The sequence below is a fragment of the Lepidochelys kempii genome, chromosome 3 (assembly GCF_965140285.1).
Source record: "Lepidochelys kempii isolate rLepKem1 chromosome 3, rLepKem1.hap1, whole genome shotgun sequence".
NCBI lineage: Eukaryota > Metazoa > Chordata > Testudines > Cheloniidae > Lepidochelys > Lepidochelys kempii.
This window is the reverse complement of record NC_136382.1, coordinates 199899092-199915881: the sequence shown is the minus strand read 5'-3', so window position 1 is coordinate 199915881 and position 16790 is coordinate 199899092. Positions and strand designations below refer to the sequence as shown.

Sequence of the window (16790 nt, the reverse complement as noted above, 5' to 3'; positions counted from 1 at the left end):
AGGCAGGAGAGGACGGGATTTCCTCTTCCCCCTGCAAGGAGCGGCTGGGGCTGTGTTAGACCCACCCCTAGAAATCTCCTCCAGTTGCAGGAAGCTCAGCATCCTCCCCTGCTTCCTGCCCCCATCGCTCCTCAGCTGCAGGGGGGAGGGGTCACTGTACAGGGAGCTGTTTCCCCCATCCACTCAACTCCTGTGCATCCGGACCGCCCATACCCAGACACCCCCATCAAGCCTCACCGTGTACACCTAGAACTTCCCTAGTCCTCCATACCCAAGCCTCACCCCATTGACGCTCAACCCCTGCATCTGGAGCCCCCTGAACCTAGACCCCCCTGCCTCCGGACTCCCACCCCTGCACCCAGACCACCCCCCCAGTGAACTCCCTGCACGCAAGAGCCCCACCCCCTGCACATCCTGAGCCCCCACATCCAGACCCCCACACCACTGACCCCCAACTAGCTGCACCTAGACCCCCAGTCCCCCAGCACCCAGACCCCCCTACTGAGACTCCCACATCCGGAAGCCCCTGCAGAATCCCATTGCCCTGGCACCTGAAATCCCCCCAACAAGCCTCTGTGAATCCAGATCCCCTCACATCTAGACCCCACACTGGGCTACCTGTACCCAGAGTCCTCTCACCCCCCACACCTGGATCCCCCCACACTGAGCCCCTCTACACTTGGATCCTGCCTTGAGCCTGCCTGCCCCACACCTAGTGCGCCTTGCAGGGTCCAAGGGTGTTTCTGGGGCAGGCCCAGGCCTTGTGCTATGTCAGGGTCAGATGCAGCCTCACCACTGAGTCTATCTCCCGGGGGTGGGTGATTTCCCACCTTCGTGCAGCCAGTGGCCTGTGCTCTCCACTGCCATGCTGCAGCCTCTACGTTTATTTATTGACAAATAAAACTTTCAGAATTTTGCAGAATTTTAAAATGTGCACAGAATTTTAAATGTTTTGATGCAGAACGTTTAGGCGCAGAATACCCTCAGGAGTAATGTTCTAAAGAGCTGTTGCAGTTGACTCAAGGGATTTTTCATTTTTGTTTTAATAGACATTAAACCACAAAGCTCCTGTCTCTTAATACAAACCAGCAAGTCTAGAATTAAGGCTAAAATGCCATCTCTCTCTCCTAGTCCATTTTGCCTACAAATTGGAAAATTCTCAACACCGGCAGGTTTGGCCCTTCAATGCCTGTGTACAACAGGGCAGATTAAGGATGTGGTTTCAGCTTGAGCGACGTGTTGAGAGGATCCTCTGCTTATACATATTAATCCACATTTGCACACCCACTTTTTGGGGTGCCGTTATCATGCTTTTCATGAACCCCCAAAACTATTGACATGCAAGATTCTGGGCTGCTTTTATTTAAACATTGATTTCTGTTTGGATTGTTAGAAGCATTGTGATATAATGATGCAGCACTGAGGGTGATGCATTGCAGCTGTATAATTACACTGCAGAGAGCAGAATGGTGCATCCACATTACAGTACATAGGTGCCGACTCCGTGGGTGCTCCGGGACTGGAGCACCCATGGGGAAAAAATGGTGGGTGCTGAGCAGCCACTGGCAGCCCTCCTACCAGAACCTTCCCCTCCCCTCCGCGCTTCCTGCCCACTGCCAGGCCCCACTGATCAGTGCCTCCCTCTCCCTCCTGCCGCCTGCCACGGATCAGCTGGATCAGCTGTTTCGCAGCGGCAGGAGGCACTGGGGGGGAGAAGCGAGGGTGCCGTGCGCTCAGGGCTGGGGTCCGAACTGGGCAGGGTGGGGGCAGAGCAGGGGTGAGAAGAAGCAGGGTGGGGGTGGGGCTTTGGGGGAAGGGGGTGCCTGGGCAGAGCCAGGGGGAGCACACCCCAGCAGATTGCATTTCACCAACATTTTGCCACGTTTAGCTTCACAGTTTGGAAGGTAAAGGAAGTGAAAGACCTGTAAAATCCTAAGTATGAGATCAGCTGTTGCACTGGGACTATACAAATACCAGCACTGCAAGAGATTTTTAAAGTCACTCTACAAGCAGTGTGTGGCAGTTACTCTCTGACGTGCACACCCATCCATCTCAGGATGTTGCTTGCTGTTTGCTAGCCACTGCAGGAAACACTGACTCTCACACATACAAGTAATCTGCTAGCTGATCATTCCCCCACCCCATCAAACCTGAACAACAATGGGTTAAATCCAGAAGAGGTCACCATCTCCCAGTTATAGTCTCAGGTATTTATTACCATCGAGCATCAAACCATGGCAGACTTGAAAGAATGTATTATGTCACATAACAGACACCTGAGGATCAGCAAGGAAAATGTAATACACTCTTCGAGTCTCTGCTGGTATTTTTAAAATGATCAGGGCAAAAAGCTCAGCGTCTACTGTTTATACTGCCAGCAGAACCTCTGCAGCGAATTATTACCTTGTAAGGATTCTGGGGTATCTATTATTCTGCATCTACAGCTGCAGTTAAGGCAAAGCCCTTACAATAAATTATTGTAAGGAAGCCTGAGGCTCTTTGGAAGCTCTGCAAGGCACTGGTTTGTATTACTGTGCACCAGTAACAAGCCCACGATAAAGTTCACTGGAAAGGGGATGGAAGGGAAACAGGCTACATTAACCACACGGTTTTTGTATCCTGAGAGTTTTCTGGTCTTACTTTTGAAATATATGATGCAGTGGAATAAAAATTACATGCTGAAATGCTTCTTTGAAGGGCTTTCATATAAAGAGAATAGTAGTGAGCTGAGTACATATATGCTCAATAAAATAGCATCGAAAGGGTGTTCATTTGAGCATGATACAATTAGCCCAGCAATGACCATGTTTTCACACTTTTTTTTGTTATTCCATGGGTCTCTCGGCTGGTGCCAAATGCTTTACTGGAGCTTGCCAGGCAACCCAAGTTTCTAAGATTTTTGGACCATTATCTCCATATTTGTCTCTTTCCTCCCAACTCCTTTCATTCCCCTAGCAGCGGAAGAGAATGTAACTGAAGAACGAGGCACACAAATACATTTTCAGCTTGTTGGGACAGGAGCTATTGCATTCACTCACTGAAAACCATTTGGTATCCTGCCAACAAGTAAACATGAGCATGTTAGCAAGTCGCCCATCAGCTTAAAAGGTGGAGCTGAGGTGGTCTCCAACCAGTGTTGGAGTCTGAAACAGCAGTGCTGGAATGCAGGGCCGTGGGAGGCCCTGGAAGGGAGCAGAGGGTGGCTGAGAGGTAGTGTGGGGAGCAGGGAGGAAGACCGGGGGAGCTGAGGGAGGCCTGGGCGAGCAGGGAGTGACTCTCCATAGAGTCTGTCCTGTCCCTGCCTCTCCCTACCTGGGCCAGGCTCCTCCCTCCACTATCCATGTGGTCCTGCTGCCCGACTCCAGCTCCACCCTGGACTCCTGGCAGCTCTGTACCCCAATGCTCCCCTGGCTGCAGCATCCCCAGCTCCCTCCAGCTGACTTGCTGCCAAGTGCCCCCACCCAGGCCTAGCATCAGCACTTACTGACTCTCTGCAGCTGGGGAGAGAAAGGAGCCACCTGACCTGGGACCATCGCTGCTCCAGCTCCCCCCACAAAAAAGTGCCAGTTAAGCATTTTGGAGCATTTCAACTCAGCTGGAGCATGGGCTCCAATAGGTTTCAGATTCCACATTGTGCTTTACAGCTTTCACTAAGAAATTTCTCAACAAGTTGAGATGTCATCAACCATCCCTAACACATGCTAGGAAAAGGCTATCTGGATCTGTAAACTTGGCCACCTAACCAAATGGATGGATTTTCACTGGTACTTTGCACCTGAAGCTTCTATTGGAATTCCTGGGAGAGTAATTACTGGGCAGCTTTGAAAAACCAGGCCACTTAGTTACATACCTAAATATAGATGTAGGTGCCCTAACTAGCTCTAGGCACCCAAGTTTGGAACTTTTGGCCTGGCTATTTGAAGGACGGCCGAGCAAGTACACCAGTTATCTACAGGGAAACCGCACGGTCAGCCTGTTTCTCATTATATTGTTAATGTTTTCCTCCAGCACTAAACTCAACAGAGGCAATGCAATAAAAACTTTGTTTGTTTTTGTTTTTCATTGTTATTTACTGTTAAGAAAACACAGCTATTAGTTTGTGTTTGTCTTTAGGGATTGAAGACACCTTCAGGACAGCTGCCACAGAAGTGAGCTTACTTGCAGGAAGCGAAGAGTTCAATGCCACCAAGCTATTCGAAGTTGGTAAGCCGCTGGCCATCTAGTATTTCTTACTGTAAAGAGACAAGCTCCTTTTAGGATTTTTTTTTTTAAGCTATCACTATAATATTTGGGCTCATAAGCCTCTGTCTTAAAAATGAGTCAAATTTCTGTTAATTATTTTATTGTTAAGGAACAGCACTAGACCTCAGAGTATCTTAGTTCTATCCCTAGCTCTGTCACGGGATTCTTTCTGAATAACTTTCCGCAAATCACCGAAGTCGCTCTCTGTGCCTCAGTTCCCCCAGTTGTAAAACAGGGATGCTGCGTCCTTACCTCACAGCAGCGCTATACTGCTCAACGTTAATTTGCAAGCGCTTCGATAGCCGCAGTTGAAGGCGCTATAGCAGCATTTTATTCATGGTCATTTTTATAAGCGTTACAGCTGTAGCTGATGTGAACGGGATAATTTTATGAGCAACGATAGCATTTGTAGCTGTGGCTGGCAAGATAGGGTCAACCAAATCAATGCCTCAGGGTAGGAGCTGATTACTGTATGTAACTTTCTTCCATTCATGTACAACAGTGCACATAATGGGCCACGTGTACTGTGAGGGTTTATTCCCTACCATGGAAGCATCAGGGATTGGTCACTTACGGAGGTAGGATACTAGACAAGTTGGATCAACAGTGTTACCTGGCATGCCGAATTCTAGTGTATGCTTGTAAGGCAAACTATAGTACTTATTGACAACTGGGAATGTGACTTAAATGTATGAAAAACTGAACATGAAATCGTTGAGTTAATATGTTTGGAATATTTAGGCCCAAACTTTGCTCACCTTACTCATGTGATGAGACCCATTGAATGCAGATGACATAAATAAAGTTGCTAGGAACCAAGTGGCGAGGCAGCAGTTCTGCAGAAAGAGATCTAGGGGTTACAGTGGACGAGAAGCTGGATATGAGTTAACAGTGTGCCCTTGTTGCCAAGAAGGCTAACAGCATTTTGGGCTGTATAAGTAGGGGCATTGCCAGCAGATCCAGGGACATAATCATTCCCCTCTATTCAGCATTGGTGAGGCCTCATCTGGAGTACTGTGTCCAGTTTTGGGTCCCACACTACAAAAAGGATGTGGAAAAATTGGAAAGAGTCCAGCGGAGGGCAACACAAATGATTAGGGGGCTGGAGCACATGACTTATGAGGAGAGGCTGAGGGGACTGGGATTATTTAGTTTGCAGAAGAGAAGAATGAGGGGGAATTTGATAGCTGCTTTTAACTACCTGAAAGGGAGTTCCAAAGAGGATGGATCTAGACTGTTCTCGGTGGTAGCAGATGACAGAACAAGGAGTAATGATCTCAAGTTGCAGTGGGGGAGGTTTAGGTTGGATATTAGGAAAAAACTTTTTCACTAGGAGGATGTTGAAGCACTGGAATGGGTTACCAAGGGAGGCGGTGGAATCTCCTTCCTTAGAGGTCTTTAAGGTCAGGCTTGACAAAGCCCTGGCTGGGATGATTTAGTTGGGGATTGGTCCTGCTTTGAGCAGGGGGGTTGGCCTAGATGACCTTCTGAGATTCCTTGCAACCCTGATATTGTACGATTCTATGAATCTGGAATGAAGCCCCTACGTGTGGGACCAGACCCATAGTTTGAGATGATTTGGACCCTCAAAAAACAATATGAAAAACTTGACTGATTCTCTCCAGTCCCCTTCTACATAATCCATTAACTGCAGCTTTAAATGTTCTACTCTGGCCACCCCTCCACGCTGCACCAAAATTCGTAGGTCTAGTGCCATTAGACCATCCTAATTTATGGAAATTGTCTGATGGTACATCATGTAACTGGAACTGCTACTGGGTGCTGTAGACCAGTCTCCATGTTCGAACTGCAGCTGTTTGAAAGATCCTTTTGGGAGAGGCAGAGGACGTGACAAGAGAAAAATAAATGAAGCCCTAACCAAAGTATTTTTCATAAATACAAGGCTATGCTGATCATCTTGGAGTCTTTAGTGTCATTATAAACCAGTTGAGCATCATGTACCATTTCAGAACCCCAAGTGGTGTTACAGGAAGGCTGTGTGATTTTGGAGCTGAGGGTTAACAGCAAGGGCTGCCAGTATCTATTCACAATTCGGAGTCACTGTTTAACCTAGGGCAAGTCACTTAACCTCTCTGTGCTTCAAGTTCACTCACTTGCGAAACCGGGGTCTGATGTCTATTGTACTTCACTGGGCTGTTGCCAGGTTTAATTAAAGTTTGTAAGGCACTTTGAAAGCCTAAGAAGATGAAAGCTGAGTAAGTGCCAAGGATACACGTAGCTATGGCAATGTAATGCAAGTAGGATGGCCTTTTCCTGTCATATCATTCACTTACTTGCTTTCTTGATTATCCAGTAGCAAGATAAGTCACCACACTGCAAGCAGGCATGCTTTATAGCCCTTACTTGGTTACACAGAACTTTCTGCAGTACAGTTACATTTCTCTCATTGGTTATCTTCATTGTGTTATCTTGGTAGCTATGTCATTCATTTACATGCTGTGTAATGTATCTCTCCTCCTCACACAGACACTGATAGTTGCGAAAGATGGATGAGCTGCAAAAGTGAGTTCTTGAAGAAATACATGCACAAAGTGGTTAATGACCTACCCAGCTGCCCTTGCACCTACCCCACAGAAGTCGCTTACAGCACTGCGGAGATCTATGATCGGATTAAGCGGAAAAACTTTCGCTGGAAAGATGCCAGTGGGCCAAAGGAAAAATTGGAGATCTACAAGCCCACAGCCCGATATTGTATCCGCTCTATGCTTTCCTTGGAGAGCACAACGTTAGCAGCGCAGCACTGTTGCTATGATGACAATATGCAGCTGATTACTCGGGGGAAAGGGGCAGGCACACCAAACCTGATCAGCGTAGAATTCTCCGCCGAGCTCCATTACAAAGTAGACATTTTGCCTTGGATTATATGCAAAGGAGACTGGAGCCGATACAATGAAGCACGGCCCCCTAACAATGGTCAGAAATGTACAGAAAACCCTTCAGATGAAGACTATTACAAGCAGTTTCAGGAAGCAAGGGAATACTGAAGGGATTTTCCTCCTCAGACAGGAAAATGGGGATCATTCCCATAGATGGCACAATCTATTTGAAATGGGGTTGGTCAGTATCTTTAGTATGAGTGTATATATTTGTATATAATACATGTGTATTTTTCTCTGTGTGTGTGTAATTTATATCTGCATATATCTCACACACACTCACACTTCTCTGCATACAAACATACATAAAACCTTTAATGATAGAAGCTTATATAGCAATAAAATGCATTTTATTTCAAAAGAAAGAAAAACCCACAGGGAAAAATAGTGTGAATAAATTCATGCTGAATAAAGAGCTTGATACAGATTTTACATCAGTGTAAATCAGTAAAGCTCTGATCCTGCTCCCATTAAAGTCAATTTTAAATCCTATTGATTTTAAATCATGCACGATCGGTTCCTAATTGCAGGGTAAAGTTAGGGGAAGTGAAATGCGAATCAGGCTCAAAGGCCCTGAGTCAGCAAAGCACTTAAGCACATGCTTAAATCCATTATAGTCAATGGGACTTAAACATGTGCTTAGAGATAAGCACAAACTTACCTGCTTTGCCACATGGACAGGGGTCTTTTTTGTATCAGGGCCAAAAAGCCTAAACTCTCAAACATTTTTGAGAGCTGTATATATGTGGTAGGGTTTCCAGGAGATGCAGCTGCCATGTTCCTTTGGGCTACACCAGAAGAATCCAAAATAAGGCCTCGGATTCTGCAAAGACATGAATGTGCTTAACTTCCCACACTGTGCATAGTCAGTGACTTCAATGGGACTATGCACAGGGGCAGATCTACAGCTGCTATGAATGGTCATAGCTCCATGGAAGGGAATGTAGTCATGACAATTCACACCACTAGAGAATCTGCCACACAGTGTGTACAAAGAAAGAAACCGTGTAAGTAAGTCTTTGCAGGATCAAGGACTAAAGGGCCAAAATTTGCTGAGGCTGAAGAGTGCAGTTAAAAGGAAAAGGATGTTGACAAAAACCTAGGAGATAACTGGGATTTCTTAATTCCTACATGTAATTAGAAGGGTTCTGCTATAAAGAGATAAGTGCACTTTTTAAAAAGGAGAAACGAATATAGACTTTTGAACATATTCACTGGGGTACAATAAGTCACCTTCTTAATTCTTTTTCCTTCCAGCATGTCCTGACTGCACAGTATTATACAGAAAAAGCTATTCTTTAAAGAGTTTTTTTTGTGGGGAAGGAATAAGGAGTTGTCAGTGATTTAAAAAACTTGCATTATTTTTGTAAAGTATTTATTAAAATGTTGCTATAACTCATGCAATGGGCGTTTTTAACATGCAGGGCTTCTGTAGTTGGAATGTGATGGCCAGGAAAGAGACTATTTCTAGGCAAATGTTTAACTTGCAGATCTCCATGAAAAGTGAATCTATCAATAAAACCACAATTAAACAGTTGGTACCGGCATTCTCATTAAAGAAAAAGAAAATTGCAGTGTGTGAAAAGGAGTAATAAACACTTAAATTAGTTTGTTGAGAACTCCACTGCTAACTACACTTAGCTCACTTGAGTCCCAGTCAGTCAGTCATGCATACGTACTAAACATGAAACCTTACCCACTGGGATTCAGTTTATTGTATGAAGATTAATCAGATTTCAAAAGGAAAACATGCAGATCTCTCGGCTTCTTGGTTTTATCAGAATCAGTTGATCAGGGCAGGTCATCATATGTCCCTAAACGAAAGGACTGTCCCTCATTTCAGGATCTGTCCCCTTGATTTTTATAAAAACCAGTTTTTGTAAACCCTTCCAAGTCCAGTCATCGTAAGGAGCCTCGAGCCGGTGAAATTAACAGCAGATGGGCTAAACATTTAGGCATCTCAAGGATCACCCATTACAAAGGGAGGGAGTCTTTAAAAATGGACCAGTGTTTTGTCCAATTAGCTGACTTGAAAATGGAGGAAGTGATGTAATCAGCAATTTCTAACAGCGTGGGATGAAACCAGCAACTCAGGTTTCTCTGGGAGAGAGATGTGTATAGGAGTCACAAATTAATTATATATTTTAAGATTTGTGGAACTATGGAGAGGTTTTTAATAATACACCGTGAACATTCAACCACACAACAAATATGGTATGTGGGGAAGGTAAATTATTTTAATAAACGAAGTGACACAAAAGCTGTCAAGGCCCACTGCTTACAATGCGCCAAAATGAGAAACATTTTGGCAGCCTATTACAAATGTTTTCGGGATCAGTATACGTTTTCCTAGCACTGGTCCTGGAGCAGAGATCACGAGGAAAGAATTCTCAATCACTGCAGACTGTAATAAAAAAAAGTAAAAGCAAAATTAGCACTATTGTATCTGAAATTACAACCCATTTGGTTTTGTATCTTTGCATTCAACAACTGTTAAAGATCATTGTCCAAATGTCTCCCTAGTGTAACTCTAACATGCTGGTATTCAGCCAGGCATGGATTTGACTCAGTCTCATTAATTAAACAAATGGAGAGATCGGGCCCTAACTTGCTAGATGCAGTATAAACAGTTATGACCAAATCTTACCATGTAGTTTACAATAGAATAAAGCAAGCGTATAAAACAAAGGGAAACGTAGGGGGAACTAAAGCATACCTAAGTACCGCGTGCGCACACATACACTGCCTAGTCAACCAGTGTTTTGAAAAGATTTTTGACACTGTCCAAGAGATTCTTTGAAGAGTTCTCAACAGCTATTATGCCCCTCCTCCCCCCAGAAGGAATTGTAAAACTGGAGCAATAATAAGTTTATGTGAGACCCCCTGTGCCCACTCTACTTTCCATTCAGCTTTCTCCACGCAGCTAAATAAATGACCCATAATTTTGTCTTTTCTTTGAATGGACCTGGCTCTGTGTTGCTGTTTTAAGTGGTGAGATTATGTTAACAAAACCTGTAGGCCTTGTCATACATTCAGGCTCCAGGCAATGTATTTAGACCAGTGCATCACAGTTTTTATTAGCTGTTTATCCCCCTCCCCCCCGCCGTGATTTGCATTGTCAGTGGAATGCAACCCTTGATCCAGACCTCCCTTGTAAAATGCTTTGAGATCTATTGATGAAAAGCACTGTACAAGAGCCCCAGGTATCATTATAAATTAGGGCTGTCACTTAATCGCCGTTAACTCACGTGATTAACTCAAAAAAATTAACTGCGATTAAAAATATTAATCACAAGGTTAAACAATAGAATACCAGTTGAAATTTATTAAATATTTAGAGCCTACAAGTCCACTCAGTCCTATTTCTTGTTCAGCCAATTGCTAAGACAAAAAAGTTTGTTTACATTTTTGGGAGATAATGCTGCCTGCTTCTTACTTACAATGTCACCTGAAAACTAGAACAGACGTTCGCATGGCATTTTTGTAGCTGGTGTTGCAAGGTATTTATGTGCCAGATATGCTAAACATTCATATGCCCCTTCATGCTTTAGCCACCATTGCCGTGGACATGCTTCCATGATGATGTTCCTTAAAAAAATAGTGCATTAATTAAATTTGTGACTGAACTTCTTGGGGGAGAATTGTACGTCCCCTGCTCTGTTTTACCCTAATTCTGCCCTCATGTTATAGAAGTCTCGGATGATGTCCCAGCACATGTTGTTTGATTTACAAATAGTGTTACTGCAGATTTGACAAAACGCAAAGAAGGTACCAATGTGATAGTTCTAAAAATAGCTACAGCACTTGACCCAAAGTTTAAGAATCTGAACTGCCGTCCAAAATCTGAGAGGGACGAGGTGTGGAGCATGCTTTCAGAAGTCTTAGAAGAGCAACATTCCGATGTGAAAACTACAGAACCCAAACCACCAGCCAAAAAAAAAAAAAAAAATTAACCTTCTGCTGGTGGCATCTGACTCAGATAATGAAAATGAACATGCATCAGTCCATTCTGCTTTGGATTGTTATCGAGCGGAACCTGTCATCAGCATGGATGCATGTCCTCTGGAATGGTGGTTGAAGCATGAAGGGACATATGAATCTTTAGCACCTCTGGCACATAAATATCTTGCAATGCCAGTTATGACAGTGCCATGCGAACGCCTGTTCTCACTTTCAAGTGACATAGTAAACAAGCAGGCACCATTATCGCCTGCAGATGTAACCAAACTTGTTTGAGCTATTGGCTGAAGTTGGACTGAGTGGACTTGTAGTCTCTATAAAGTTTTACATTGTTTTATTTTTGAGTGCAGTTATTTTTTTGTACATAATTCGACATTTGTAAGTTCAACTTTCATAATAAAGAGATTGCACTACAGTACTTGTAGTAGGTGAATTGAAATATACTATTTCTTTTGTTTTTTACAGTGCAAATATTTGTATTAAAAATAAATAGAAAGTGAGCACTGTACGCTTTGTATTCTGTGTTGTAATTAAAATCAATATATTTGAAAATTTAGAAAGCATCCAAAAATATTTAAATAACTGGTATTCTATTGTTTAACAGTGCAATTAATCATGATTAATTTTTTTAATAGTTTGATAGCCTTATTAATTTATTATTAAAGGCTATTTAGCTCAGAGAAACTGGTTTTCATGGTACCATTTCCAATAAGATTAGTGGGAGTTAATTACTAGTCTACTAAATCACTTTTAAAAATGGAACTCTGGCACTTTTGAAAGGTTTACCCAAGATCATTTCAGCACAGTATACCAAGATACCAGAGACCCTGCATGGAGCAATTCATAGATTATATAGCCAGAAGGGACCATTGTGATCATCTAGTCTGACCTCCTGTATAACACAGGCTATAGGATTTCCCTGAATTAATTCCTGTTTGAACTAAAGCACATCTTTAAGAAAAAACATCCAATCTTGATTTTCAAATTTCCAGTGATGGAGAATCCGCTACAACCCTTGATAAGCTGTTATCTGATTCCAGAAAAACTTTCAGTTCATTTCTCTCAGCAACTGTAGCCCGAGAGAGAGAAAGGATATACAGTAATAACTGAGCAAAGGAAATTAACTTGCACCCAGAACATTTTGATTAATGAAAAGTTACAAACAAACTAGCTAGTTATTAGCCCCTTTGAAAACAGTTAATATCCCCTGCAAGGCCTGTCTAGTTGAGTATTTACGCAGCCTTCAAATCCCAGAAGGCCACACATGCTGGCTATACATCAGCCTAGCCGACGTGTTGACCTGGTGCATAAGTCCAAGAAGACAGCTCCAACCTCAGGAATTACAGACCTGCTCTGGGGAGATGCTTGTGTTAATGAGCTCACTTCCACCCACATGCCACAAGCCCCTACCTTTGGCTGTCCCCATAGTGGGACTGTGTAGAGGTTACAACAGCCCTAGGACTGAAAGTAAACCCTTCTGCAGTGCGAGCAGCAGTGAGGGGAAAGTCACTGGGCCACAGTCTAATTTCGCTTTTACCTTGTTTTTAAATGATACGAATTGTTTGGGGGTCCTCAGATTATACTGGAAAGTCCGTGAGGAGGTTCCTGATCCAACTCACCAGATATGGTTGGCCTCTTTCTCTAATCCCCCTGCATAGCTGACATAGGCTCCTCCCCCTTCACAGAGCTGTGAGGAGAACAAATCTAGTCAAAAGGCCCCGTTGTCTCTGGCCAAGCACCAATGCAGAGCTAGCTGCCAGGGAGAGGCACCTTCAGCTCCATAGCCCTTTAAAATTTCTTGCCTGCCTGCCTGAAATCAGCAACCCGCCACCCAATGCCATTGTTCAACTGCACTAGGGCTGAGATAGTTCTTGCGAGTCCACCTGCTGGCAGGGGCTTCCCTGCAGCAAGGACATTCCTCAGAAAGGAGTCATTTAGGCTGGCTAGAACACTTATAAGACCCCACTCCTACAAGTAGTACTGGGGCCCTAGTTTTGTGATCTGTAGGTACACAGCAAGAGTCTATCTTTGGTCAGTACAATTACCCCAGGAACATTCAACAGCAAGCGTATGGCACCTTTAGACAATCCTTTTAAAGTCAGTTGGAAAGTCATTGTGCGGGGTGTTATTTAAAATAATCAAATGGCTCCATCTCTCTTGTGTGTGTTTACACTACGGGGGGGGGGGGAGGAGGAAGGGAATCTAAGTTACACAACTTCAGCTATGTGTATAAGGTAGCTGAAGTCGACGTACTTAGATCTAATTACTGCGGTGTGTCAACAGGAGATGCTCTCCTGTCGATTCCCCTTGTGCTTCTCGTTGAGGTGGAGTACCGGAGTCAACTCTAGAGCGATCAGCGGTCAATTTATCGTGTTTATACTAGACACAATAAATCGACCCCCGCTGGATCGATCGCTGCCCATCGATCCAGCCAGTAGTGTAGACAAGCCCTTAGAACCCATAAAAATAAGAAAGGAGGGAAGGGCAAGAGGAAGAGAAAGTGGAGCAGTTTGTGTTGGGATGGGGAGAAAGCCATTTCCAGTAAGCGCATACACTGGTGCCTGGCTTAATGACATTTGTGTGAAAGCTGATGGAGCATGTGGTTTTCTTTTTTTTCCAATTTTTTCATCCATTTGCAATTTCCAATAGAAAAGTGTGTGGGCAGCTTCCATTATGCCTGCACTGTTTCAGACAAATTAAGGGTTTGACTAAGTAATTACTGGTTTCATAGATATGTGTCTATATTTATATTGGTATGTGTTTGTAAATAAAGGCAGGAAACCCTCTAGTCATTATTTTAGATCAGACTCAGATATGACAATGGTTTGCAGGATGCAGCATCCACAGAAGCAAAGCTACAGAACAGCAGTTCCTTATTGGACGGCAGGGCGGGATGACGTTTAGCCCCAGGCTGGAAAAGCAGGCCCTCTTAGCTCTCTGCGAGGAGATGTGGTAAGTTGAGCCAGCAGCAGCCATGCCTTGACTAATGCTAAAAACATCAATGTCCTGAGTAGCCGGTTTATTCGTTTTCCCTGTAGCCACACTGGTAAAGGCACACATGCATTTTATGACCTTGCTAATTTTCTATCAGTTCAGGGAGTGATACATTTTTCCTATATTTGTGCTCTACCTTCAAAAAAAAGCCTTTAACACACTGAGCAGCTTTTTGTTCCTTAAACACACAATTAATACAGGATTCAAAATGTCATATTTTGCAAGGGATAGCGATGTTAAATAGACTCAATCAGCCAAACCTAACAGGACCAAGGGTGGGTGGCTCTAGATTTGTAAAGGAGCGATTTGACAGTATTTCCCTTTTAAAACAGAGCAAATAATGTTTCATGTGTTGAACACCAGAGTCGCTACTTATTACAGGATTAATTTTGATACCTTTACTCATGTTAGCCGACACCTTGCTCCAGGAGTAGCCCCACTGACCTCACTGTCAGCTTGTGGAGGGCTCTGTGGTGGCTTTGTAACAAGCTCCAAGCAAATGGCAGAGCAGTGTTGTGCTGGCCCTGGAACAAACAGGAAGGCAGTTTGTGATTCCCTGTTTTCCCCTGCTTTGGAGGGAGGCAGTGGGGAAGTTCCCTCTCCTAGTCCTTTACTTCGAGCTGTGTATATCCCCAGCATGCCAGTGTAGTTACACCAACCAGGTCATTGGCCAACCAAGGTTCCACCCATTCCTCATCCCTTCCCATCCCACCTCCACAGAGGACACTCTCCCTCCTTCCTCTTGAATCCAGGTAGTGGATGCAAGAGAGTAAAGGGCCATTGCCCAGCTACACAGTCACAACCTGGCCTGGAATAAGGTGCTACCCAGCAGGAGTCTGCATATCCAGACCTGATCTGAAATGGTGCGATGTACTCTTTGGGGTTTTTGAACCTTGCAAAGTAACTAGGTCCAAAGAAGCACAGCGTTCCAGCTCCCTTACATACACCTAGGAAACACGCAACTCAAAGTGCGGGTGGATGTTGACAAAGCCGCATTATAAAACCAGATTCTATTCAGGCTAGACCCAGTGAGTGCCCCTTACCGCACTCCCAAGGTATTGTGCTCCTCCACTGTCCCAGCTGTTGCCTTCTGCCCCATTTTAGGTGAGAGGAGTCTAGCCCAATGGTTCTCAAACTAGGGCCACCGCTTGTTCAGGGAAAGCCGCTGGCAGGCCGGGCCGGTTTGTTTACCTGCCGCATCCGCAGGTTCGGCCGATTGCGGCTCCCACTGGCCACACTTTGCCGCTCCCGGCCAATGGGGGCTGCAGGAAGGGCAGGCTTTCCCTGCACAAGCGGCGGCCCTAGTTTGAGAACCACTGGTCTAGCCTCTTTGTGCTGGACACACAACAGTCTCTCTCTCTCCAGGAAGCACTGCGGTAAACAGTGAGTCTAGTCGTCTTGCCTGGGACAGGCAGGCACAGCTGGAAGGACTTCATCAGGACCTGTGACAATGGATATTTCAGATCATAGGTAAATGCCTGGTCCAAAATTAGCCCCTACTGCAGAATACACAATTCAAACACTATGGCCTGTGTTCTGCCTTGCTAAACAGAGACCAAGCCAGTAACTGCCAAATCTGGGCCTATAGCTACAGACAGACACCTGGGTATGTCAGGGCTTAGTCCTGTTTCAGAGCAGCGCTCGTGGGAGTCCCCTATGCCGGGTGAGATGGTGTTCCCTCAAGCTGCTTCCCGACAGCAGCAGGGCACTAGACCAGGCTGCTGTCATTGTAGGACAGGGCTGCCCCTCTCCATGGTTCCTGGCAACTGCCTCTGTAAGGGATTCAGTGGGACTCCAAATTCCGCTCACCCCACAGCCTTCAAGTCAAAGGGATAAAAGGCAAAATTTGGCTCTAAGTTAACTAATGGGTGTCACGACTCCTGTTACCCCATGATGGAATTTAAGAATGAGAATACAGCCTCTGTTAAAATGGGACCTTTGTACAATACCACTGCTCCTGCACTCCCAGTGGACTATCTTTCTTAAAAGTTCCCACCATTACTACTATATGATAGGTACCTTCCAAACACTTCAGGACAATTCCTACCCCCAGGAGCTCACAGCCTAGTGACAGAGTCTGGGAAGGGGAACAACAATGGGCAGCTTACATACAGATCAATTGAGAGTCACTGTTGGCAGCATGGTAGATGTGGGTCTTTAAGAGGGACTTCAGTGTAGACAGGGACACAGGTATTGGCAATGTTGGACCATTTACGAGAGTGCCAGTGTGGACCAACGCCTAAAAAATGCCAACAGCTGCTGACACCTTGTCTACACCAGCTCTCCCATTGCTGCTACTTCCAGTGGAGCTGCAACAACTGCGGGCAATTTTAATTCAAAGTCTAGTACAAAGCCAAAGTAGTTCTATAGCAAGCAGCTGGGACTCTGGTTTTACGTCTCGTCCAAGACATCATCCCCTCTACCGTGCTGGGGCACTGCTTCAGTGCTAACTCGGCTGCCACCTACCAAACTGCTAATACCACGTCCGCCAGCACCTTGCTGTCTTTGGAGGTTTCACACCCAACCAGTCACAGAGCTCAGTGCTGCTTCACTTACACGATTTGAAGGAATCACCGCATGGCTTAGTGTGGCTGGCAGCTACCGTTTCACCAGTGTGACATATCACAGAGACTTCCTTTAGAGCACGTGGCTGGAAGTGATCTCTTGGATTCTCAAGAGTTAGTCTCTCTTTTGGTA

General features: G+C 44.8%; 1 protein-coding gene across 1 annotated transcript in view; it reads left to right on the top strand.

Moving 5' to 3' along the window:
* The window catches only part of ISM1 (isthmin 1), a 73408-nt gene extending 64732 nt beyond the window's left edge, over nucleotides 1–8676 (top strand). The window contains exons 5-6 of the mRNA XM_073339592.2: nucleotides 4114–4203; nucleotides 6730–8676. Of these exons, the coding sequence (XP_073195693.1) occupies nucleotides 4114–4203; nucleotides 6730–7247 (608 nt within the window). The 3' untranslated portion in view covers nucleotides 7248–8676. The remainder of the gene's footprint in view (nucleotides 1–4113; nucleotides 4204–6729) is intronic.
* Nucleotides 8677–16790: the final 8114 nt, after the last annotated feature.